The 27166-nt window shown below is 50.1% G+C and overlaps 1 protein-coding gene across 2 annotated transcripts in view; it reads left to right on the top strand.

Annotated features, from left to right (window-relative positions):
• The window catches only part of TMC8 (transmembrane channel like 8), a 136013-nt gene that overhangs the window by 3326 nt on the left and 105521 nt on the right, over window positions 1-27166 (top strand). For both annotated transcript variants that reach the window (XM_085617501.1, XM_085617500.1), the window contains exons 2-4: window positions 881-953; window positions 16198-16412; window positions 25509-25657. In XM_085617501.1, coding sequence (XP_085473627.1) covers window positions 16231-16412; window positions 25509-25657 — 331 coding nt within the window. In that variant the 5' untranslated portion in view covers window positions 881-953; window positions 16198-16230. The remainder of the gene's footprint in view (window positions 1-880; window positions 954-16197; window positions 16413-25508; window positions 25658-27166) is intronic.

Raw genomic sequence — 27166 nt, 5'->3', positions numbered from 1 at the left:
ATTGAATAATTTTTTGGGGATCCATTAAGAAACACAAGCGTCCCAAGTGATTTGTTTTTTAATGGACTGATGATAATTAAGGAATGAACAGTATTATTCTTTGAATTTTGGAAAGGCAAATAAAGGATGGACTTTTACAAGCTCCTTTTATTCTAAAATTGGAATTTGCTTGAACATCTCCCGGGTTCTGTGTGACCACTTAAAGTTGAGCGTGAGAGTATGATAATGGGATTGTCCTGATATTACGCCAGTGTGCCCATGTTCTTAGCCCACACGTCCAGTTGCAGAATTTTGAATTGCTTCCAGGAGTTGTTGGTAGCTTCTTTCTTGCTTGTTGTCGGCAGTTCCTATCTGGAATCTACCTTCATGATCAATATCCCACCTCACTCAGAGGGCCTCTTAACACCAAGGGATGGGTGCTTCCATCGGTCCCATATTTATTTAATTTGGGATATTTCCAGAGTTCAGACCTAGTTTTGAGAAGCCATAGAGTGCATTACAAAGAGGAATAGGCATTAGGACATCATCAATGCTTGACCACACCGACAAGTCATTCACTGAATGCTTACAAGAGAGGAGGTTGCTTCAGAAATAATTTGCATAGCAGGTGAAGAATGTAGGGCAAGAGTAGGCAGTTCTTGTAAGAGGGGAGCAGTCGGTCATGTGAGGGGGTGGACATGGATTCAGTAGCGTCTCAACTGTTGCTGGGAAACATATTTTTGTGATGCCTTCTTACATGTGTTCCTCAGCGAGATGGGTCTTCAGTTCTTCCTTGAAATAAATGTGGAGATGGGGGATTCTGGTTTGGATGGGGATTTTTTTCTGTATATTTCAAGTGTAGATTCAGGAAGCTCGCTCCAAATTCTTTTCTGTTTTCCAGGTTTCTAGGTCGAAGCTGCAAAGGAATTGTCTCCTGGTGTTGTGGTTCCGGCTTGTGAAAGTTCATCTGCCAGGTATGCTGGTGTTTCCCGGTGTGTGGCGTGGGCAGGGCATGATTCAGCAGGGCTTGAAGATGGTTCTGTTTTGCAGTGTTATCCAATGAGGGACAACAGGGTTGGGGTCAGGTAGTCAAACGTGTGGCTCCTTGTGTCACCTCTTGATGAGCTGTTGCATCTTATAGGATGGTTTTGATGTAAGCCAGACAAGAATTCTGGTGTGCTGTAATTAGGGCACTGCTGCCACACTTGCGGACTCACCCTTGATCTACAGCACACGCCTGGATCATGCACCTCAATCGCCTCTTCTCAAGCAAGCAGAGCCTGTGTGTCTCCTAGAAACAATGATAGTTGTGACGGTTTCCTGCAACGAACAGTGCACATCTGTCATCCAGGTACGACTTGCTTCCGGTTGGGCTCCGTATGGCAAATAGTTCAGATTTCTGTCCGCAGTGACACGACAGGGACACAAGTAGTCAAAAGACCTGGGACTCATCCAACTCGTAGAACTCCTCCTGATGGCACAACGTATTCCCAAAAGAGTGTGTCTCCAGAATCTTCGGACACCCCTGAGTGGAATGAGAGCCGCACAAAGTGTGTAGTTCCCTGTCTCAGAAAGGTAGGCGTCATAGTGGCACAACGTACCATGAGTGAGGTGTCAGACCTGAACATGGGATTGTGCTCTTGTACCTTCTGTTGTATCAGTAAAATACCATCTTCTACATCCATGTTGCACCCCAACCCTGGGGAATCATCCAGTTGCTAGGGCAACAAGAACAATTCCAAAGGAGAGGCAGTCCAGACCTCTGGGCTCCAGCCTTGCCTTCTCTGAGGAAACTAACATAGTGTTAGGGCTACCCACGACCCCAGTCTAGCATGCCTACACGCACCTTGCGGGCCAACAAGCCTATAGACAGCAGCTACCCAGGGCACGATGTTAGGGAGCTACCCCTTTTCTCAACTAACCACGCGGTTGGTGGCCATAATGGTGACCTACATGTCTGGCCCATTTATTGTTCTCCACTCATCTCTCAGTGCCATGCTGCTGCCAAGTCCGAAGCCACAGTGTGCTCAAGGAAAGTTTAGGGGCATCTGGGCATACAGGCTACACCAAGGTATCAACCACGAGTGGCTCAAGAGATGCACAAGGCTCCTGGGATCCTTCTGTTCTGTCTTGAAGAAGCTCTTGCTATACCGGGGGCTTTCGCAGGGGTACACTGAAGGATACTGAGGGTATACTGCCCTTGAGACCTCATTCCATTCCATCACTTCTGGAAGACTCGGACTCAGGCAGGCTTCTGACACTCCAATTTCACAAGGGGCCAATGCCTCACTTACACCAAGTATGTTGGAAGCAAGGCCGTGTCCATGCGGACCATTCCTGACTGCACTCATTTTGCTAAGCGATACCTCTCAGATATCCCACCCCGTTAGACCCCGTACAGCACTGTCCCTTGAGGGATCGAAGAGGGCATGTACTTATCTCACACCCTCCTAATAAGTACCCTACCGGTGAACTAATCACTGTAGGCACTAATTCTCCCTATTGGAAGAGACCTCATAATGGAAGGTAACAATAGGCAGAGCTGGTAAATGAAGTGTAGAGTATAATGCATTACAATAGGAACAAGTAGTGTTTTAAGTAGGTCACTGATCAGTACTTACACAGCACTTACCTGGGGATCAGCCATAATATACACACATACACACACACACACACACGCGCACACTGTTGTGGTACGCATACAGTGCTTGGACAGATATGTACATTAGGGCTAAAAAATCTAGTGATTAGTTCAGAATTTTTGTGCTATTAACAGTTGCATTAAAAAAAATCATATTTCCTTTTTTTCTTTCTTTCTTTTAAGTGGGGGGAGACCCTCAGTACCCCCCTCTTACCTATCCCTTATCCTTATGCTCTCTATTTCCTCACTGCTGACCAATCACTCACCTTAGCGCTAACTCTGATGCTTACCCAAATCATGGGACTTAACCTATTCCAACTCTTACTTTAACCTTTAACTGTTATCCTAACTCATTCCAATACCGTACCTAACTCTTAGACTATTGGCATGCATGTGGGCTGTTAATCATATAAGACATTTTGTATAGGCAAGCACATTGCAAATGAGAACAGATCAGAAACTTTTGGGAGTAATTTTGTCACATGGGAAGGTTTTTTTTTTTTTTTTTTTTTTTTTTTGAAACCGTTTATTGCAATCTCAAGTATATACAAGTATGGGCCTACAACCTTCCGGCCAACCGCTAGAGTGACAGGAGCACCTGACAAACTTACAAAAGGGCACTTGGCGTTACAGAGAAGCAAATCAGGAGACATCAACGACGTGGGCCACATGACTCTAAGCCCACAATACGGTTTCATTTTATACACACGCAACAACATAGAAAAACACACCCGCAAGGCAACCCGCAATCGAAGGTAATCACACGTGCTCCTCGAATGAGGGACCCCGACCATCCACAGGAATCTGAAGAGGGGGAAGGGAAACAAGTCCAGGACTGGGGGAACTCTGTGCCCGGGGCTGGGGGAGGGGGTCAACTAGGGGGACGGAGCCGGTGAGGCAGCTGGCAGCAGTGGTGGCTCGCAAATACCCCCGCGGTAGGCGTTCCAGGGGCCCCATATTTTCACCCACGCCCCAGGCTTGCCCCTCGCCACATACACCACCTTTTCTCGGAACATGCACCAATCCATATGTTCTTTCCAGGCCTACACCGCCGGGGGCCGCTGGGATCCCCACAGTTGATGTCACGCTTAGCTATCATATATCCCAGAGTCACCCATCGCGTCTGCGGAACCGAGTAATCAGTTGGTTCCCACACATTCAGCAAGCATCTCCTCGCTTCAGGCAACAGTGCGACATGCGTAACCAGACGCAGGACCTCATGCACACCACGCCAGAATCGCTCCACCTTCGGGCATTCCCACAAAATATGCAAAAAAGTCGCCAAAGCACCACACCCACGCTTACACAACCCATCCTCAGCATAACCCATACGCAGAAGCCTTGGCCCCGTCATGTAAACCCGGTGGAGTATCTTAAGCTGGACGAAGCGAAGGCGAGCCGGTATGGCCACCTCCTTCGGAGAGGCCACCGCGGAAATCCAGTCTTCGTCGTCCAACTCCAGCCCGTCGGCAACCCAAGCCTCACAGAGGCCGGTCAGCAGGCCCGAGCGGTCATTAATCATTTTTTTGTAAATGAGGGAGATCGTGCTATCCGGAACGTGGCCATCCAGCACTCTATCCTCCAGGGGGGAAGACTCCGGGATGGAGGCGGCGTCTGGGAAGACGGAGCCCAGCGCATGACGGACCTGCAAGTACCGAAAGTATTCACTGCCCTGCAGCTGAAACTCCGTCTGCAGCGTCTCGAATGTTTTAAATCCCCCTCTCGTCCAGAGGTCCCCCACTTTACTGATGCCAATCGTGTCCCACTTCTCGAAGCCCTTCGAGGTCCACAGGGAGCCCAACCGCTGAGGCGCATACAACGGCGACGCCCGGGTCAAACGGTCCTTCCACCCCATAGCTGCATTGGCCGCGTGCCACACCCGCACCATGACACGCGTGGGCCCCGTCAAGCGGGGATCCGGCGCGCCAGAGTAGAGTGCTCGATTGTAGTCGCCACCGGGCAGGAGCATCTTGTCCATTTCAAATGCCGGGTTCAAGGCGGGCCCATAGAGGCCGTGATTAATTGCAGCTAGCTGGGAGGCCCAGTAATACCGCTTAATGTCCGGGAGGGCAATCCCCCCGTCATACCACGGGAGCGTCAACTTCGCCAGGGCTATACGCGGCCTCCCGTCCCAGAACAGGCGGCGCTGTAGACTCTCCACCTCACGGAAGTAGCGCGCCGGGACTAGGTCCATAGTGTTCTGGAGAGCGTACAGGAAGCGCGGCAACGACATCATCTTAAACAATGCCGCCCGGCCGAGCGGCGAAAGCGGCAGGTGCCGCCAGCGCGCGACGTCCTCCTTCAAGCGCTGGAGGGGGGGAAGCAAGTTTCGCTCGTAGCGGGCCGCCGGGTCCAGCGTGATATAGACACCCAGGTACCGAAACCCCTGCGAGGCAATCTGGATCGGACATCCCCGCGGGAGGACGGGAGCCTCCCCGGAAAGCACATAGACACATGATTTAGCCCAGTTGATGACAAGGCCTGAGTTACGGCCAAAGGAGCGCAGGACATCAACCAGGACAATCAGTGATTTGCGCGGGGAGGCTAGGTACAAAAGGATATCGTCAGCGTAGAGGGACACGCGGTCCTCATACTCGGGGGTCCAACGGAGACCACGGATGGAAGGGTGCCACCGCAGCCACTCCGCCAGGGGTTCCAAGGCCAATGCAAACAGGAGCGGCGACAAGGGGCAACCCTGTCGCGTGCCCCGTCCCAGCGCGAACGGGGCCGAGACTCGCCCATTCACTACCACCTGCGCTAACGGGCCCGAGTACAACAATTTGACCCAGCTGATGAATCCCGGTCCAAATCCAAATTTCGCCAGCATCGCCCAAATGTATGGCCATTCGAGCGTGTCAAACGCCATGGTGGCGTCTAAGGACGCCAAGATGGCCGGCTCCCGCACAAACGGAACACGCGCGAGCACCCCGTGCAAGCGCCGCAGATTGAGGGCCGTGTTGCGATGGGGGATAAAGCCAGACTGGTCTTGGTGGACCAAATCGCCCACCACGCCGACCAGCCGGTTGGCAAGCACCTTGGCAAGGATTTTGGGCTCCGCATTCAAGAGCGAGATAGGCCGATAGGAGGTAACCCGGTCTCGGGGTTTCCCCTCCTTGTGGATCACCACGATTGTAGCCAGACGTTGGTCCGGCGGGAGGGAGCCCCGCGAGTGGGCCGCAAGGAACATCGCGCGGAGGTGGGGTGCCAGTACGTCCGGTCGCAGCTTATACAACTCGATAGGGATGCCGTTCGGGCCCATGGCCTTGCCAGATGCAACCGAGCGTATGGCGAGGGCAATTTCGTCCGAGGTAGGAGCAGCATCCAACGACTCCCTGTCCTCCACCGAAAGGGAGGGCAGCGCGATATCTCGAAGCAGGGCATGAGAGTCCGCCTCCGAGCAGGGAGAGACCGGGGAATACACCTCGCGGAAATAATCCGCGAAGCAAGAGACAATGTCTTCTGGCTCGGTGACACGTACACCATCCATCCTCTCAATCAGCGGAACCACACGACTCGCTCTCTCCTTTTTATCCAACCACGCAATCAATTTACCAGCCTTATCACCCACATCATACAGTCGCCCCTGTTGCTCTCTACTGAGGCCCCTGGCTGCCTCCGTGACGAGGGCCATATAGGCCGCTTGCTTAAGGTGTAAAACATGCAGTGCAGCATCCGTCACCCCACTCCCCAAATCACCCTCTAGTTCAGTAATTTCGGCCTCCACTCGGGTCACCTCCTCCTGCTCGCGCCTCCGGGCATGGGATATGAAGGAGAGGGCCTCCCCCCTAATAACTGTCTTGAAGGCCTCCCAAAGGGAGATAGCCGAAGGGACAGACCCCACATTCTCCTCGAAATACCGCTGCAAGGATTTAATCAGGTCAGCGCGAATAGTGGGGTCGCGCAGATACCAGGCATTGATTGGAGCTACCCTGCCCTCCCCCCTCGGGAGGACACCAAAGTGCAACAGGAGCGGGGAGTGATCTGAAATACCCCGCGCCAGATGGCGCACCTCTCCCACCCTCCCAGCATAGGCCGCAGGGACAAGGATATGATCAAGCCGCGAGAGGCTACCATGGGCACCCGAATGGAAGGTGTATTGCAGCTGCGTGGGATGTTTTAAGCGCCAGCAGTCCACCAATCCCAATGTATCTAAAAGGCCGGACAGCCATGCCTGCGCCCGGGGGAGGTCCCTAGGGGGGTGACGATCCATAGTCCCAGAAACCACCGCATTGAAATCCCCCCCAACCACCAGAAGCCCCCCCGGAAGGTCAAGGAGGAGGCGCCCCAGGTCCGCAAAAGTGGTGGACTGTAGCCCCGGTGGGACATACACTGAAACAAAGACAACCACTTTGCCCTCCATTCTCCCCACCAAGGCAGTGTAGCGTCCCCTCTCATCATGGCGCACCTCATCTATTTCCAGCGGGAGCGAGTTCTTAACCATGATGCCCACCCCCCGCGAGCCAGACGTGAAGCCCGAGTGGGCCACCAACCGATAGCCACGCCGATTCATGGCAAAGAAGGAATTACCAATAAGGTGTGTCTCCTGCAGAAAGACCACATCTGGCGAAATTCGTTTCAGATACTGCAGGACCACACCTCGCTTAATCCTGTCCCCCAGTCCATTAACGTTCCAAGACAACAAAGTCAAGTCCCTACCCCCCATCACATACAGAAGCCATCACTCGTCCCCCCGAGAGCACCTCAAAAACACCAATACAGTAAAGGGTTTGCCTTGCGGTAAAAACGAACAACACCCCACCCCAACCCACCCGTCCCAACAGAACTCCCCCCTCCCTGCACCCCTGCATGAGCCCGAACAGCCCCCCCAAAGTGCAGTGTGCCTGTCGCCCCATAGATGAAAACACTAACTAGTCCCCCAGAAGAGGAGGGAAAGCCCCCAAGAGACCCCGTACGACCTCCACGGGAGGGGAACTTACACAATCAGTCAATGATGACAATAATGTTGTCCAGAGCAAGGCCTACTATTAGTCCCTCAGTCCTGATCCGGCAAGCCCTCCCCACCAACCGCGCCCCCCCACCCCCCCGGTCCCGATCCCCGGGCAAAGTGTCCAACCAGTCCCCGGCCGCCTCGGGACGATCAAAAAAGTGCGTGCGGCCATTCACCTCTACCCTCAACTTCGCTGGAAAAAGCATCGCATACTTGAGGTTCAGGTCCCGTAGGCGACGTTTGACTCCGAGAAAACTCAGTCTCTGCTTCTGGACCGCCGGAGTAAAATCAGGATAGAAGTTTACATCCATATTGTCGAGTCTGACCGGTCCTTGTTGCCTAGAAGTCTGCAGGATAGCGTCTCTGTCCCGAAAGTTGAAGATCCGGGCAATGAGAGGCCTCGGAGGGGCTCCGATCTTAGGTCTCCCTCCGGGGACCCTGTGGGCACGTTCCACTGCGAAGAGTTTACTCAGCCCCCGGGGCTGGAGACGGGTGAGGATCAGGTCTTCCACAAACCGATCCGCCGCCTCCTCCTCACGTCCCTCCGGCACCCCGACAATGCGAACATTGTTCCTCCGGGCCCGACCCTCGGAATCTTCCAGTCGACGATCCATCAGGGCGCTCGCCTGGCCCAGTCGGCGCACCTCCTTTTGGAGGGCCGCCACGTCCGTTGTGAGGCCCGAGGTGGTGTGGGCCAAAGAGTCGACCCGGTCATTCGTCTTGGACAGATCGGCCCTCACCAGGCCCACATCCACGAGGACCGAGTCAATCTTTTGCGCCAGAGTGTCAAAGCGCTGGTCCACTGAGGCCTTCATCTCGGCGATGGCGCCCATGACGTCCCGGAGGGTCAGATCCGCGGGCAAAGCAGGGGCATCAGTCGGGCCAACAGGGGACCTACGCGGCGCCTCTGGAGATCCCTTCTGGAGGGTGTAGCGGTCCATGCTGTTAGACTGAGGGGCTGCGCCACGGCGGGTCGATTTCACCTTTGCCCGGTCGCCATCTTGTTTCGTGGACATGGCTCCAGTCCCCAAATCGTGCCAATCTCCTTGAAAGGGGCTGACAGACCGGTTCACGGGCTCCGGGGGAGGGCGACCACAGCTCCGAAGGGCAGATCACAGCTGGCGGGCCGGCAGGGCACCCCGATGAAGTCACACCACCGCACGCCGCCTCGCAACCCTACCTCGCTTGGCAGCAAGGAGGGCGCGAAAGCGAAAGTGAAAGTGCGGGGTACGCGAATCGCCCAGCCTCGCCCGCCGCTGTTGTTCACTTTGTCTCCGGATCGCCCCACAACTCCAATCCGGGGGGCCGGCGTGGAGAAGGCCGCAAACCTCAATCGATGCGTGTCCGAGGTCCGATTTGGAAACGGAAAACGGGCGGCACCTCAGCTCGGTCTCACGAACACAATCCCCTCGTCTAGGACAGGATATAGTCAGGATTTATGCAGGAGGTCGCGGAGGTCCTCGGGAGCCTCGCACCTACGCGGCCATCTTGGTTGCGCGCTAGGCTCCTCCTCCACATGGGAAGGTTTTGTCATCCTCTAGAACTGCGATTGGAGGTGATATGTGTTCCAGGAAGAAAATATATAATGGAATTCCTTGTGCTAAACTATGTATGCGCTGTGAGGGGCCTTACAACAGTGTGTTAGATCTCGAAGAGGAAGTTGTGGCTCAAGGAAAGTTTGTGGTGGCTAGCCGAAAACAGAGTGTCATGGAAGCTATGCGGATGGATGTCGGAAGTAATAATTTGACGATTTAAAAGTTCAAGATGTATTTAATGGCTGATTGGCCTTCCATTGGCCCCTTAGAATTGTCTTTGAAACTTGGAGAAGACCTATTTGATGAGGTAGGCTGTGAAGTAAAATTATTCACAAGAGGTGCTGCAAGAAGAAACAGAGTGTGCTGATGCTGGCCATCCAGGCATCTCTTCAATTAGAAATGTATTTAATTACTGCTCAAAATGGCCGTATGTGCGCTTTTCTCATTAAGCTCATTACATATATGTTCTCTAGGAAAGGTTTCCCAGAAATTATGGTAATTGATTAGAAAGAGCAGATTCTGTTCCGCACACTCAGTAACAGAGTAGTCCATTCTGTTTGTTATGAGAAAGGGAAACAGGGCCTTGTCTTTGTCCCTGGTAGGTAAAGAATGATGGATCCAATAAGTGTGAAAAGTGAGCGGTACAAGAATAAGTAGGGATTAAAGTTTGTTTCAATCCACAGTGTAGCAAGGTGAAATATGATGTGGTGCATGATATTAAACCAGTGTCTGTGAGAGTGGGAGAATGGGTGAGACCTGGTTTTGGGGTTACTGAACCCATCGTGGTAGTCATGGTCAGTAAAAGCAGCGATGCTATGCAGAATGGTACAGTGTGGAATATCTGGAAATTTGCCAAGTGTGACAGTTGAGTTGGGGAATAAAGTGATAGAGCCGAGAGCGAGAAAGGAGCAGGTGTCCCTAATGGTGCTCATCCATTGGAAGAGGCTGATGGCTGTGGAGTGACTGCTGAGAAGGGAACCCTGGTGGGAAAGAAATATTCAGACATGCTCGTGTCCTCCTGCAGGGTTGGGGGATTATGAGCTAGCATGGTTTGGTTTTAAAGCAACAGATTTGTTATATTCTATGGCATTAAGGTAGTAGTTGGAAGTCAATTTGTTCCTAAGTTTTAGGGCCATATACAATAAGGAGCTATAGGGTTAGAGAACAGGTCATCCCCCACTCTAATAGTAATGCACAACAAAGGACCTGTTCACACGGTGAATATAATGCTCAAATCCCTTCTAATTCGTTGTAATACATTAAACAATCTATTAGACCAGAGGTTAAACATATACCATCTATGCTGTTGGGATATGGATCACCAAAGTTTTAAGGAATTAAAAGCTATCTGTTGTGTTAATTCTAACCCATGTCTCCCAAAGTCAAACCCATCCCTTCATGTGATGTGCCATGGCTCAGGTGAGCAAAATCAAGGTGTAAAAATGTGAGAAAAGATTGGTGCAGGGTGGAGCGATTGACCCACGCCCTGAAGAAATTGCCGTGAGTTTTTCCCTTGGCAATGAAACATGTCGGCTTTTAATGAGCAGACACACAGCACTGAATAAATTTAATAGCGAGTGTGATCTAGCTCGGTTTTACATTGGGATTGGCGGAGCTAGAGCCTTGACTCCTCAGTTCCAATTGTGGGGTTGATTTCGCCGCACCACTTGGTGTACAGGCAATATTTGACATCACACCCTAGCACCTTGTCCGTATTTTTCTTTCATTCTATCACAGTTTTGTTTTGGATTGGTGGTAGCTGATGATGAGAACCTGAGGTAGCAGGCAAGTACCTTCCTGCTTACTCCTTTGGTGTTACTTCAGTGAGGCACCACCAATCTTTTCTCACATTTTTACACCTTGATTTTGCTCACCTGAGCCATGGCACATCACATGAAGGGATGGGTTTGACTTTGGGAGACATTGTAATTGATTGTAATTGTAATTGAATTTGTAGGGCGCGCAGCTACCCACAAGGGGTCTCCCGGCGCCAATAGATTCAATGATTACCCATCGCAGTTGTTAAAGAGAGAAGAGCCAGGTTTCAAGGTCTTTGCGGAATTTCAGAAGAGATGGTTCAAGTTTCAATGTGACCGGAAGAGAGTTCCACAGTCTGGGGCCGACGCAAGAAAAGGAGCAGCCGCCCATTCTCGAAAGTTTGAAACGGGGAATCACAAAGTTGCCCTGAGCTGAAGATCTAAGGGTGCGGGATGGAAAGTATGGTTGAACCAGGGCCTTAAGATAGCCTGGGGCCCGCCCTTGCTTGATTTTATGCAAAAAACAAAGGGCCTTGAATTTAATCCGGTTTGTAATACGGAGCCAGTGAAGGTCTCTAAGAAAAGGAGAGATTGAAGATCTCCACGGGACCTTACAAAGGAGGCGAGCCGCTGAATTCTGTACCAGCTGAAGTCTCCGCTGAAGCTCCTGGGTAATGCCAAGGTAGAGCACATTACCGTAGTCCAGGCGAGAGGTGACTAAAGCCTGGACCACCTGGCGTCTTGACCCTACTGGGAGTATCCACAAGATTTTGCGCAGCCACCCCAGAATGAAAAAGCAGGTGGCCGCTACCTTAGCCACCTGGTGTCGCATGGAGAGTGATTCGTCCATAACAAATCCAAGATTGCGAACCTGAGTCGCTGGAAGAGGCAATGGGCCCATTTCTGCCGGCCAATGTGAAGGGCCCCAGAGGTGCTTTTGCTTGCCCAGGATGAGCACCTCTGTTTTATCTCCATTCAATTTCAGGAGATTCGCCTGCATCCACTCTGCAACTCGACTAAGTCCTAGTTTAAGAGCAGATGGGGAGTTAGCAGAGGCCGATGAAAGGGAAAAGAGAATCTGAGTGTCATCGGCGTATGAGTAAAGGGAAAGACCAGAGTCTTCCACGATGGTGGCTAGGGGTCTCACGTAGATATTAAAAAGCAGAGGGCTAAGTGAAGACCCCTGCGGAACACCATACGCAGATGAGCGAACAGAGGAGTAAGAACTGGACGAGACAACCTGGAAGGTGCGATGGTCTAGAAAAGAGGCCAGCCAGTTGAGAGCAGAGCCGGACACCCCTGCAGTACTCAGGGCTCTCAGAAGGATAGAATGTGAGACCGTATCAAATGCGGCGCTTAAATCTAAAAGAATAAGCGCCGCGGTCTCGCCATGATCAAGATGGATACGTAGGTTCTCCGTAACCCCAAAAGGGTTGTTTCAGTGGAAAATTGGGAGCGGAAACCTGATTGGGATGGATGTAGAAAACCAGTGGTCTCCACGTGAGATGTAAGATGTAAGTTGATATGCCGCTCCAAGATCTTTGAGAACATGGGCAGCAAAGAAATGGGCCGGAAGTTGGCAAGCGTTTTGGGATCTGCACCGGGTTTTTTTAAAAGTGGCACTACCAGAGCCCTTTTCCATTCATCCGGGACTATGGATTCCCGCAATGAGGAGTTAAGGAGCTCTTGAATAATTAGTAGAGCATCAGGGTAAAGTTGTTGAAGGATGCTCAAAGGAATAGGGTCCAGAGGAGAGCCTGAGTTGACTTTAGTTAAACAGGCATGCAGCGAGTTGGAATCTAGCAGAGGCCATTCGGAGATCAATATGTCCTGGGGTGGTGGGCTCGATAAGGTCCAGGTGGAGGAGTCAGGCTGGGGTATAGGGGAAGCTCGAGACAGGGCATTGTAGATAGTTTCGACTTTAGATATAAAAAAGTCAGCAATTTCATTGCATTCCGCTTCCCCTAACGCAGGTGGAATGGGGACAGTATTTGAGCCAGCTAACTTCTTGACCGTAGAGAAGAGGGCTTTCGGTCGATTTATGGCCTTTTCAATCGACTGTGAGACAAACAGAGCTTTTGCTTTTCGGCAGGCTTGATGGTATCGCCTGAGTGCTACACGGTAGATTGATTTGTCATTTGGGGCATAGGTTTTTCGCCACAGCCTCTCCAAATGTTTGCATTTGGATTTAGTAACTTTTAAGGCATCTGTGAACCAAGGGGCGGGGACGAGATGCGGGGTAGATGGCCTAAGACGCGGTGGCAGGTGGTGGTCAATATTGGATGTTAGCCAGTGAGATACTTCCTGAGCCAAAGCAGTGCACCCAAGGTTGATATCGGGGCAACTGGCCGCAAGAGAGGCGTTAAAGGCCGAGATATTTAGCTTAGACCAGGCTCTGAGGTAATTTCTAGTGCCAGGAAGGAGCAGGCACTTAGTGAGATCAGCTGGCAGAGTGAAATGAATAGCATAGTGATCGGACCAGTCAAGGGGGAGGGCAGGGTAGGTGCAATCGAGCAGAATGTTAGAGAGGACAGGGTCAAGTAAGTGTCCTGCCTGATGAGTAGGACCTTTATTGCGAAGTATTAAATTAATAGCTTCGCAATCGGATAAAAATGTGCAACTTAGTTGATTCTGTGGGTCCTCTAGATGGAGATTTAAGTCTCCCAAGATGGCGAAGTTTGCTGCCTTCATGACAAGGGGGGCTACGCAGTCCGCAAATGAGGTTAGCCACTGTGTAGGTTTATCAGGGGGACGATAAATAAGTAAGCCTGATAGTGTCAGTCGAGGAGAGACGGCTATCTTGAAAAGTGCGGCTTCACAGTTTGGTAAAGGGACAGCATCCAGAGAGCAGGAATAAGTGTCTTTAAAGATAATCGCAACCCCCCCCCCCCTTTTCCGGTGGCTCTGTCTTGCCTGACTATTACGTAACCGGGTGGCAGGGCACAAGCTATGTCAGGGCCGGAACTCGCCTGAAGCCAGGTTTCCGTTAGAAACAGGGCATCTGGCTGGGTGGAAGACAATAAATCGAAAATGTGATCACTATTTTTGGGCAGAGATCTGCAATTGATACTCCAAAACTTATAGGGAGGGATTGATGGTACTGAAGGTACAGTATAACCGGAGAAAGCATAGTTACAATGCAAGCATTTTGAAGAAGTTATGAGTGAGCAGTCAAGAGGAGTACAAGAGGGAGAGGTAGTATTAAGGCTGTGAAGCTCCTCAGAGGAGTAGGGAACTAAGCGACCAGATGGAGGGCCCGAATGGGCAGAGTTACGGGCCGCCGGGTTAGAATTAACCCAACAGATAGCTTTTAATTCCTTAAAAAATTGGTGATCCAGATCCCAACAGCATAGATGGTATATGTTTAACCTCTGGTCTAATAGATTGTTTAATGTATTACAACGAATTAGAAGGGATTTGAGTATTATATTCACCGTGTGAACAGGTCCTTTGTTGTGTATTCCTAAGTTTTAGGGGCCTTGGGAGTTTATTTAATAGGGCATGTTTTCATTGCCTTTGTTGTATGACAGTTCGATCGGCCATGGATTGCTGCTTGCACCACATGGTTTGTCTCAGAACATTTAGTACTGGTAGGGTTTGTTGCTGGCGGTTGTACCTACAAACGTACTCTTCCTTTGAGTACCTCAATGTGTCTTCTTCACTACACCCTCCCGTTTCCACCTCTTCTAGGTTGCGAACATTGTCATTTGTCCAGGCCCTGTTTATGCTCCACTTTACAGTGCTTCTCCTCCATTTGAAGCAATTGTTCACAAGTGCAGTTGTGTAAAGATGGAGGCAAGAGGTAGCGGGGACTTTCCTATCCCTCTAACTGCCTCAAATCTCAGCAATATCTCAACTTGCACTGGTTGTCCCACCTTACACTGTTCCACCTATTTCTAGCTATCCAAATCTCACATTTCTATCTCACTTCACATTGACTCACTCCTTTCCCCTGATTATAGCATCCTCTTCTGCCAAACTTGCCTGACACTGGCTATCCCGGCTTTGCTGAAAAATTCCACCACGTCACACTGATCATCGTACCACTTATGTTGGGCTAACCCGGCTGACACCAACTATTCCACCTAATACTCACTTTCCCACCTAATACTGAGGATCCCATGTTACCCACAGTATCTCATTCTCTAGTGACTATCCCTTCTTTCTCCAACTATTCAACCTAACACCGATTGTCCTACAACCTCACACTGGCTAATCCATTGCACACCAGCTATCTCACATGCCGCTAATTAACCAACCTGAGACTGACTATCCCACACTGCACTAATAGCACCAGTTCATAATAATTATCCTACAACCTTTAACTGTCTAACCCACTTCTTTAAATTACTATACCACCTGACATTGAGTATCCCACCTTATCCTATCACACCCGACACTGACTATCTCACCTCTCATTGACTACCTCATCTTGACCTAACTATTCATTCTTTCCATGTTTATCCCACAGACGCTGAGTAGCCCATCCTACTCTGCCTAACCCAGCTGACACTTAATATCCCACCTGTCAGTAAATACCTCATCTCGTACTGACTATACCTTCTTTTCGCAATGATCCCACCTAACGCTGACAATCCCACCGACACTGAATATTCCATTTAGCAGTGACTTCCTCATCTTGTATTGACTATTCCATCTTCCCATGACTATTCCACTTGACGCCAACTACCCAGCCCGACATTGACTATCCCACCTCTCAGTGACTATCTCATCTTGACCTTTATTCCGCTATTATCCAACCTGACAGCAAGTCTCCCACCTAACACTGACTATCCACTGACACTAGCTATCTGACTTACTCAATGGTTAGAGTGGCAGACCCTGATGCAGAGGTCTGGCCCGGGACCAGGGTTCAATTCCCGCCTCGGCGGGTCTTGGGCTCATAATTCCTCGGACCTGAATTCTCGCCTCGGTGCCTATTCTAATCATGGGTCCCACGCTGCAACTCTGGGCAATAGCTTGCTTAATCTCCACAACGGCCCTAACAGCGCTGGGATGCCTGGCTTCACCCTGGGGATGCCCAGGAATGGACATTTCACAGGGAAAAGCCAGGAAGGGTTCCCTAGCGGTATGATACAGAGCCGGGAAACCCTGGAATGGGGTAGCTGTGCGCTATATAAGTACAAACACATTTACATTTACATTTTACTGCTGACTATGCCACCCAATATTGACTAGCCTACCACTTCACCATGTGACACTAGCTGCCTCTTTTTACTTTAACACATCGGAGGCTGAATATCCAGCTTGCCACTGTCTGTCTCTCCGTGCTTTCACCTCACACTAAACCTCACTATTTTTGTGATCTTTCTACAGACTTTGTCTACCTCTGATGACCTCCTCTCCTCCATGATGACGTCCGGGTCTTTGAGGACAAGACATGTTCTCTTCAATGATCTTCCTGCCGGTGTGGACTTCAGTGATGCAGACCATGAGGACGGTCCGGTTTCGGGTGTCTCCCACGGGGACCCTAATCCCCTGATCCCACCGAAGCAGCTGTCCGTCTGCATGCAGGAGAAGCGCCGCCTGAGGTGGATTATATAACAGGGATGCAAAATGGGGCAATAGTGGGGTTAATGGAAAGCTGATTTTCTCCCTCCTGGCGTGGCAATTACTCTGTAGCCCCTCTCATATTTATGGGGTGCTAAGTTGACAGCAGGTACCAACAGGCACCACCTTGGGCTGGCAGCGAACATCATTAAGAGGTCACATTAATCAATTGTGACCTCTTGCTTAGCTTATGGCGATGCCCTTCTAACAGGACCACCTTTAAAATGCCTGGCGCCTCTGAACACTGGCCTCCGTGCTGCAGCAGGGCTAGTCTCATCCACACATGAATGTGACCACCTCACACCTGTGCTAACCCCCCTCAAGCGGGTATAGATTGAGGCGACATGCATCTGCAAACCTGCATGCTTAACCGACAAAATACCTTGCTTAGATACCCCTAAATAGCTTTCTAATAAACCAACAACCTTATGTGTACTCGTGTGGTTAAAAGCAAAGGAAACAATGACCTTTAGATCCAACACTTCAAGAAAACATCCTCTGCTCCTCTGGCTTTCTCAGCCCATGTGCATGCGTCAAGAAACTCTTTATCTCTATCCATGAGACTAGCTACATCTTTCAACTTTCTCACAACATGGCTCTCGAGGGTTGTTTCAAAGATGCTTACTGTGTACAACTACAAGTTCTGATGCACATATTTATGGAAGTTTTATCTGGATACATTCTGGATGTGTTATTGTGTTGAACCTCTGTGTCTCACCCGGCCTCTTTTTATAAGTACCTGAGTAAAAGGCACTCTAATGATTGATTTTGTGTAACTCCTGATGTATTAGGAGTTATTTATTGTATCGTAGGCGAGTGTACATTTTGTGAGGCCCTCTAAACTTTTAAAATTAACACATACTATCAGGAGTTTTTGGGCTGCAGCTCGTTGTAGGAAAGTGGGTTTCTGTTGCAGTAACCCCCCCCCCCCACTTTTTGCCAGACTACTGATGCACTTTTCCTTGGTGTGCCCTGGGTCCCTGCCAATCAGGTTACCGGGGCCTGTGTTCTTACCCCAAAACTAACCCAATTGGCATCTCTGGCCACATGTCAGCCCCTGCTAAGATATGTTTCTGGACCCCTAGGGTGGGAACCTACGCTCCCCGAGCCCAGAAATAAAGCCTTTCCTGGGCGGAGGTGTTCATACCACCCACAGGCCAGAAAGAGCCCTCTGTGGCAGGGAAGCTTCAAAGGCCTGGCAGCCTTTGTAATGCGACCTCCAGCCTCTTCTGCTATCAGGAGCAGGCCCCCTTCCTGTCTCCCCTCCCTTTCGGCAGGAAGATAGACGGGAAACACTAGCCAACCCAGGAGGTGTGCCCACCTCTTTTTTTTTTTTTGCAGAGTTTTATATAGCGCGAACTTGACCCGAATCCGAATCGGGTATCAGAGCGCTTTACATAGCACCAGTTACTTTACATGAGGACACGCATTCATTTTTTGTTAGGCACGGGGAGATTAAGTGATTTGCCCAGAATCACAGGATGTTCAGCGTCATTACTGAGACTCGAACCCAGTTCCCCAGGTCCGAGGTCGAGCGCCCTAGCCGTTAGGCCAACTCCACCCCTCAGGTGGGGGGGGGGGGCGAGGTGAAGTCCACCCTCCAGTGCTCTCCATCTTGCAGATGGCAGGCACTCCCCAATCAGGACTAGGGATTGTGCTCACTCCCCCACGTGGGGTGAGCACACCAAGGGTGTAGTCACCCTAAGGTCAGTAGCCCATTGGCTACTGACCTCAAGACCCCTAAAATGCCCCCTAAATACAGTATTTAGGTGGCAGCCCTGAACCAAGAAGACAGATCCAGCCTACCCACAAGAAGAAAAGAAGAAGAACGACGAAGAGCCGTGCAGAGCTAACAAGAGGACGACGCCCACTGACTTGGCCCCAGCCCTATAGGCCTGTCTTCCCTCGAACCTGCTCCTGCGGAATCTCGGCGCGTCCAGCAGCCAGCAACCTCACAAACCCCGGAGGACCTGCCTGCCCTCACTTCCCAGACTGTTTCTCCCGTGAACACCGGACGTGTTTAAACTGCAGCTTCTGTTGCCAGCCAGAGACCGTGAATCCAGCCCACTCTGCACCCGCCGAACCCGGCCCGAGCTCGAGTGGAAAAACACCACGAGGAGGTCCCTCCGGCGATCCTGACCCGAGATCCGGTGACCCATGACCTGCCTCAAACCTCCAGGCTAGGCCTGGAGCCACAATCCAGAGGACCCCCCTACCGCGACCAGAGCGGGTAAGAAAATCCGACGTCCCAAGGCACCCCTGCATCCGACGCCCCACAGCCTTGTGTGCCCCAACCCATGGTGCCTGACCAACCCACAACATCCCAACTTACCACTCGAAGTGGTGGTCACACCCAGAAGATCCTTGTACCCGAGCCTGCAGTGTTTCTTTGTCCCGGAGGTTCTCCATTGAAAACAACAGGGCACCCGACCTCAAAACAGCACCCTGCACCCGGCAGCCCTAGTGCTGCTTAGGGTGCACCTTTGGTGCTACTTTGGTCCCCAACTTGCCCTGAGCTTAACCCTAGGAACTTTGCTCCCACAACCTAGTGGCCTGCTAGCCAGCAGCCACCAACCGGAGGCCCCCTATCCCCCATTGGATAACATTGTGCCTCAACACTCTGCACCCGGCCGCCCTAGTGCCTCTGAGGGTGCAACAACAGTGCATCACTGGCCCTGGGGTACCCCCTGAGTCTAACCCCAGAAACGTAACTCCCACAGCCGTTTACTTACCTGTGAACCGTTAACCTGTTTTCCTCCTATAGGATAACATTGACACTTTTCTCCAAAAGTGTTGAGTTTTGAAACCTAAAATTATTCTTTAGAAATTGCACAAATAACCAAAACGTGTTTACTTACCTGTTTGCAGTAAATGTCCCAATGCTGAATCTAGGTATCCAGCACTGAATTAGAAAAATAACGTGGAAAAAAACTAACTTACCTGAAATTTAGGGTGGGCAAGGGAAAAGGTTTAGGGAGAGCCCCCGATACCTTGCCCCTATAGACCAAATGATCTGCCCAATGCCTTATTTAAAAAAGACCCTGCATTCTGGTCTGTGCATTTAACCTTGTTGTTTGCATACACACTAGAGACCTGCAGCATTCCAGATTCATGGCGAGGAAGCATTCTGCAACAAATATATAAATCTGGGGCTCGTTCTGATCCCTCCAACTATAGATTCATTGCCCTTATTGATGTTGAGGCAAAAATCTACGCAGCAAATCTGCTGAAAGATCTAGAGGACTGGGTCAACCGCGTAAAACTGATCCCCAACACACAAACAGGCTTTTGAGCTGGGATGGGCACCCTAACAAATTTATCAGCTGTTATGCTCCTGGCCAATCAAGCTATAGTTAATTCAAAAGTTTTGTATACCTGTTTTGTAAACCTCAAAGCAGCTTTTAACAAGGTCCCTAGATCCATGCTATGGGCTAAAATGAAATCTTGGGGAGCTCCCACAAAATTGTTAGATGCAATCATCAATCCCCACTCAAAAACATGGGTCCAAATAAAAATGGGGGCTGGTCGAAGCCTAACAAACAAAATCTCGACCGTAAACGGCTTAAAACAGGGGTGCGTTTTGGCCCCCTGTTTATTCAACATCTATACAGCCGACCTTGACAACAACCTTCGTCTAACACAAGGGGACCCCCCAAAATTGGGCAACGTCCAACAACAAGCCTGCAGTATGCTGATGACATCGTGTTGCTCTCTGAAACGCCTCGAGGACTACAACGCTTGATAAATCAACTAGCACTATACACAGCTTCAGTCTAACTAGTCATAAATGTTCGGAAAACCAAGGTTATGTGTTTTTTAAGCGTACATAAAAAACAACCAAAATTTACCTGGACGATAAACAGCAACCCCCTGGACCAGGTGGGAACATACACATACTTGGGTGTACTGCTAGATCAACATCTCAATTTCAAGCAACATCAAGAACTGGGGAAAGTCAAATCAAAACAGCTACTATTTGCATTCAAAGTCTTGCAAAAAAAACTGAGAGACAGTTCAACAACCCATTTATTAACAGTTGTGGCAGTAAAATACTTGCCATCAATCACATATTGATCTGAACTTCTAAATATTAAGGACGCAACAGCCTTAAACACTGCGCAAACCAGCCTATTTAGGAATCTATTTTTAATTCCACGCCATATTCCCCTAGCCTTGATCAGACTGGTATTAGGGTTAAAAAATCAGTTTCCAACAAGATAAGGGGCCCTTGTCAAATATTACTGGAGAATGAGGGCATCGGAGGAAGACTCTCTAGCACACTACTGCTGGCTGGAGGTTGAAAAGCAATCCAGATCGACTAACGGAGTCTGCTTTTCCTTAAAACAATTCATCGCAGCTCTAAAACTAGAGGATGCTTGGAATACAATATCATCTTACCCTGAATTCAAACAAATAGTTAACAAAACCATCCAGCTACAATCTCAGGCAATAGACAAAGCCTTCTTGACTTAAAAAACCAACGTCTGGATGGTAATGCCAACATATAAAATGCTAAAACCTAACTATACTTGACAGAACATTTCATAAGTCATAAAAAGCCAAAATTGATCTTACTGAGACTGGGTGTTTACTCATCGAAAGATCTTATTCCAAACTGGATACGGGTGTGGCCCACAATGGATTGCCGCCTTTGTGGCCTAGGAGAAGAGTCACTACTCAACCTACTATGTATTTGTCCGGCATTACTACCCATACGGAAAGCCCTCCTACCGCCATTATTGAAAAAAGAACAAATAAGGTCTTACAGATCTGCTGTAATAAAATGCCTAGGAGGCTCGGCAGTTCAATTGGCATGCAAGGCAATAAAGTTTCTGAGTATAGCGGCAAAGGAACTAGAAAAGAGCGATAGACAATTCGAATCGGCTGGGCATGCAAGATGATAAAGTGCAATTGAACATTCAGCAGTGCATTCATTCACAGCACCATGCACTTTTACCTTGGAGAAATAACAGAAAGTTACCAACGGTACAAGTCTTCACTTTAGATTAAGCGCAATTAAACATTTTGCAGTCCATTTGCTTACAACACCACGCCAAGCCGACTCTATCACTAGTAACAGTTCTTTAACAAGCATTTGCAATGCAATAGGTCTTGCATTTGCGAGAGTTTGAGCTATTAGCATTGTAAATGACAGTGCCTTTTACTTATGTTTTAAAAAACCCAAACTTAAATAAAAAGCATTGTCATTTACAATGCCAATAGCTCAAACTCGTATAAATGCGAGACCTATTGCATTGCAGACTGCTAATCTTCCTGAACTTGCCTCACGCACTCTAGACCTACATGGCTATCATGTAGCAGGAAGTGTTGCAGGAAGGCAAGCGTTTGCTCCCGATATCTGGTATTATTCAGAGGACACCAGTTCAAGTCCTGGCAAGGTCACATCTGCTCAAGCTTTCTGGGGTCGACAAACTGGAAGGTGTTCACTATTAATTTAAACCTTTCACTATAGTGCTTAAAATGTTAAAGACTGTAGTATGAAAAACCATCAAACTAGTAATAATGCTCTCCTGTGTGTATCTCAGGTCTTTGATATATTGTTGTGAATCAATCACTGCGGCTAGTAGAGTCACTGCATGAAATTATGTTGATTAAGGAATTCGTAGCACAATTTTCGGACCGGTTCAGTCACATGAATTTTGCAATTAGGAGCTCCTTCTTAGTAACAACATAGTGTCATTGTGTTAATACTGATCCAAAGAGACCAAGGTGTGTGGGTGCAGAAGTGTAGCCTGTAAGTGGGGCTATGGGGTGAGAGCTGGCAAATTGGAGAATATAGGATGACCGTGTCAATGAAAGACTGAGGAGTAATGTTAACCTATGCCCATGTGTATAGAACACCATCCGACGCTTGTGTAGCATTGAGGCACTTTTTTTTGTCAATTCCTTGAACAGTGTCAGCGAAAGCAAGTCAGACAGGGAGGAGAACGCGAGTGAAGGACGAGAGAGATCATGCCTGGGGGAAAACTTCTATAGATTACATCGTGATTAAAATAGGACTTTGAGGCTATGGAGGCTCAGAAGTATCCTAAACTGGTTGACATCCAGGTTCAGATCCCTTTCAGGACTCCCTCAGTAGAAGTGTTCTGATTGGCTCCACACCACCCAAGATGAGGGTTCCATTAATTTTGCTGTGGAAGTGAGTTACTTCCAAAAATGGAATGCTTAACCCTATCTAAACGCCCAACAACACTGAAATGACTTCCAAAATTATATGTCACTTCCTCTTTCAGAAAATTTATGAATCCCTAGTCTGTGCCTAGCCCCCTTCCACTCCAGCCCATGATCCAACACTGCACTCTCCTCTTCCTTCAGTGTCACTAATAACCTGTCTACCCTCCCTTGCCTCTTGTGTTACTGATGGCCTGTATTTTCTTCTTGCCTCTGGCATTTGGGTCACTGCTACCCTGTCTCCCCTCCTTGCTCTCTATCACTGGTGTCAGTGATGGCCAGTCTCCTCCTCTTATCTCTGTAAGGGTAGGAGGCACTGAAAGGTTATTGGTAACCATAGTGCTCGAGACTTTCCCATGGCACTGGTGTCACCGATAGCCGCTCCCTCGTCTTCCTTGACACTTTTATTGGAGCACCTTTCCCCTTCAATGTCCCTTCCCGTGCCCTTGGCACTGATGCCACAGCCACCGTAACTCATCTCTCTTGTGCCCATTGTTGGTCCACCTGCTCCTATTCCTTGCCCCTCTGGTATTGGTGACACTGTCAGCCAGGACGCTCTTCCTGCGCTCCTAGTATCTGTGTCAAGAGGAAATAATGCTTCGACGGATCAAAAGACTTGGCATTTTCAGGACGAACGCCTGCGCCTCTCCTTCTTTTCCCCTTGCATCTTCTTCATCCTACTTTCATCTCACCGTCTCTCCCATGTGTTCATCCCCCCTTCTCCGTTTGTCACCGAGCTCGCTTTCTTCCATCTTCCACTCACACGCACGCACACACACACAAACACCACAGTCCTGCCGCCCCAGCACTGCCCCAGGCTCGGTACCTTGGTGAACGGCCACATTGCAGCCGTGGCCGTTGCAGTAGACTAGTGGGTTCTCAGCCCATTCCCTCTCATCGGAGCACACGCAGCAACCTCCCACCATCTCTTTCATCCTTCCATCGGGCTGCTCGTTGCCTTCCTGCTTCAGCCGGGCCTCGAGGCCCCCGAACTGCCCCTCATCGGCGTGGAGGCGGACAATGAAGATGCAGAGCCGGGCGCCCCCCTCCTCAAGACGCTGTGGGCTCAGGCGGGCTCTGCCTGTGTTCAGTAATCATGGCTGCCTCTCCTGCCGGCGTGCATGCTGCTGTTGCCGAGCTGTAAAGTCTAAGGTTCTGGGGCGAGGCGCTGCGCGGGAGCGGATTTTTCACCCTCTGTTTTCCTTCCTCTGGATGGCTGCTCACTCGTCCGGGGATGACAGAGAGCGAGCGACTTGGCATTTTCAGGACGAACGCCTGCGCCTCTCCTTCTTTTCCCCTCGCATCTTCTTCATCCTACTTTCATCTCACCGTCTCTCCCATGTGTTCATACCCCCTTCTCAGTTTGTCACCGAGCTCGCTTTCTTCCGTCCTCCACTCACACGCACGCACGCACACACACACACAAACACCACAGTCCCGCCGCCCCAGCAGTGCCCCAGGCTCGGTACCTTGGTGAACGGCCACATTGCAACCGTGGCCGTCGCAGTAGACGAGTGGGTTCTCAGCCCATCCCCTCTCATCGGAGCACACGCAGCAACCTCCCACCATCTCCTTCATCCTTCCATCGGGCTGCTCGTTGCCTTCCTGCTTCAGCCGGGCCTCAGGGCCCCCGAGCTAGCCCTCATCGGCATGGGGGCGGACAATGAAGATGCGGAGCCGGGCGCCCCCCTCCTCAAGAAGCTGTGGGCTCAGACGGGCTCTGCCTGTGTTCAGTAATCATGGCTGCCCCTCCTGCCGGCCTGCATGCTGCTGTTGCCGAGCTGTAAAGTCTTAGGTTCTGGGGCGAGGCGCTGCGCAGGCGGGAGCGGATTTTTCACCCTCCGTTTTCCTTCCTCTGGATGGCTGCTCACTCGTCCGGGGATGACAGAGAGCGAGCTAGGGGCTTCAGGGTATGAACCCCGCCACAAAGAGTGAGATCTGAGCGAGGAAGGGGCCGCCAACAGTGCCTCAAGCCTGGGATCATTGTACTCCGGGAACAGAGGGGCCGCATGCCTGCCACCGCCTGGCCCCGCCACAAAGAGTGAGATCTGAGCGAGGAAGGGGCCGCCAACAGTGCTTCAAGCCTGGGATCATTGTTCTCCGGGTACAGAGGGGCTGCATGCCCGCCACCGCCTGGCCTGGCCGGGAATGACGGCTCCTTCTCTTCACGTGCGCACGCCATGACGTATTTGCTCGGCTTTGCTCGCCTGTTACCTTTTGCGACGAACACAAAGCAGGCGAGGCCGTCCAAATGGGACGGCTCAGAAAGCCAAGCAAATACGTCACCGACACCTCTTTTCCAATGGCTAGCCACCATTTACCATAAACGGCGACGCCAGCCAATGGAAAAGAGGGGCGGGGCTTAATGCCCCTTACAGAAAATACCCACATCTCATTAAATCTCGCCAGCGAGACTGCGCATGCGCGCAGCCTACGCTAGGCGAGACCTAAAAAGGACTATAATTTGAACTTTTTAAAACAAAATTGGATTTACTATTTGAATGAACTGTCAATCATAGTTGTCTTCCGCCTCAGGGCCACTCTTTAGATTGTGATCTGTTGTGCAGCTCAAGCTGAGTCTCACAATAAGTCCGCTTTCTACATAATGGCTGGCAACCAATAAGTCCATAGGACCTAGTGTATTCCTTCTTAACTTGTTTTAATGCAAAATTTTAATGAGATTTCTGTTAATTAATGTATTGATATAATTGCTTGTGTATTTTATGAATATTGGTAGATGTGCCGCCCTTTTATGATTTAAATCAAATCAAATAAAAGTAATGTTCCGTTCATTCATTCAGTCAGTATGGGGGGGTTGAACTCTCTTTTTCCATGTCCTGGCTGTAGTGTGAGAGATTCTCATTCGTCATTTCCTTTTCCCTCAGAGACAAGTGTCGATGGGAGAGCAGCACCGATCGGGCCTGGGACCGGTGGGCTCGAAGGCAGCGCCGATCCTGGAGGAGGGCCTCGGAGGCCGTTCAGCTCTTGGCATCAGCGTGCAGTCCGTGGAAGAAACCTCTCTGTGAGATTGAAGGTGGGCCCTGAGGGGGGAACGAGAACCGAGCTAGAGAGATCCTCGCAGGCCACCGTCTTAGAATTTCCAGTCATTCGTAGGTGGTCGCAAAATTAGGCCACACATTTTGCAGCATCCTTCGAATCCACATGTTGTGATGCGGCTGGTGAGTATATCAGTCGCATAGCAAAATGAAGGCTACGAGTTTTTCATTGTGACCTAGCCTTTTGTACATCAGGCCCTATATTATATTAATGCATGTTTTATATCACGTTTGTTAAAACGGGAGATAGTGTATTAAAATTGCCCTGTCGGTTACTGCTGCATGCAGTAGTATGCTGTACTGCATTCCAGCCTTCTCATTTATTGAAATCTGTAATCCACAGAAACAGGGGCGTAACAAACACCCCCGCAGCCCCCGTGGTGGGGGAGGGGCCCAGTCTTCAGTACATGGAGGGGGACCCCCTCAGCTCATTGGTAGAAAGCTGTGAGAGAGAGGCTTGCTCTAAAGCAGCTGCAGTGTGCAGCCTGCTCTGAGCTCCTTGGGCTGACCCAGGACGGAAGAGAAACAAAGTAACAAGTTACATTGTTTCTCTTCAGTCAGAGCCATGAGCCAGGCCTGGAAAAAGGATGGGGGTGGGGGCCCAGAGAGAGCAGGAGGCAGCACAGAGGAGAGCTGACAGGGGCAGGAGAAGGATTGCAGCTCCAGGAACAGGATCTGCCGGGATGCATTGGAAGGTGAGAGTTAGAGCTATTGATGTTGTAAAGGACAATGTATTTTACCTATGCGTTTTCTGTTTGGAGTGGAGTGAATGTGTGTGGTGTCAAGTGGACATATATGGTTTGGATTGGAACAGGGGTGTAACAAACACCTCCGCAGCCCCCGCGGTGCGGGGGGGCCCCCAGTGTTCAGTACATGAAGGCGGGCCCCCTCAGCTCAACAGTAGAGAGCTGTGAGAGAGAGGCTTGCTCTAAAGCAGCTGCAGTGTGCAGCCTGCTCTGATCTCCTCGGGCTGACCCAGGAACCTTACCTATGCGTTTTCTGTTTGGAGTGGAGAGAATGTGTGTGGTGTCAAGTGGACATAAATGGTTTGGATTGGAATTGTTAGTTGTGGAATTGTGTTGCGTGGATTGGATCTGTGTAGTGAAATAATGTGGCATGGTGTGCAGTGTAATTATGTGGTATTGAGTGGAGTGGGATTGTGTGTCTTGGAGTGGGATTATCTGGAATCGTATTAAGTGTTGTGGAGTGGTATGTAGTGGAGCTTACTTATGTGATGTGCTGGTAAATAGTGTCGGGAATCACATGCGTTGGCTGACAACAGTCAACGTCCCTCTGGGCGCGCCGTAAATACTTCGCTGGGAGCGAATGGAATGTTTGTTTAAGGTTAACGAAACATAGAGGTCAATCTTCAATTTCAAGCTTTAATTCATAGAAGTTAAGATCAGTTCATGTAATCAAGTGCTGGAAATTGCATTCATAGGCTGACATCACAGTGTTAAATCCCAATTCGTAGGTTAAACTCAGTC

Source organism: Triturus cristatus, chromosome 7, assembly GCF_964204655.1.
Source record: "Triturus cristatus chromosome 7, aTriCri1.1, whole genome shotgun sequence".
In the NCBI taxonomy this organism is placed as follows: Eukaryota; Metazoa; Chordata; class Amphibia; order Caudata; family Salamandridae; genus Triturus; species Triturus cristatus.
This window is presented reverse-complemented; position numbering and strand designations above follow the sequence as displayed.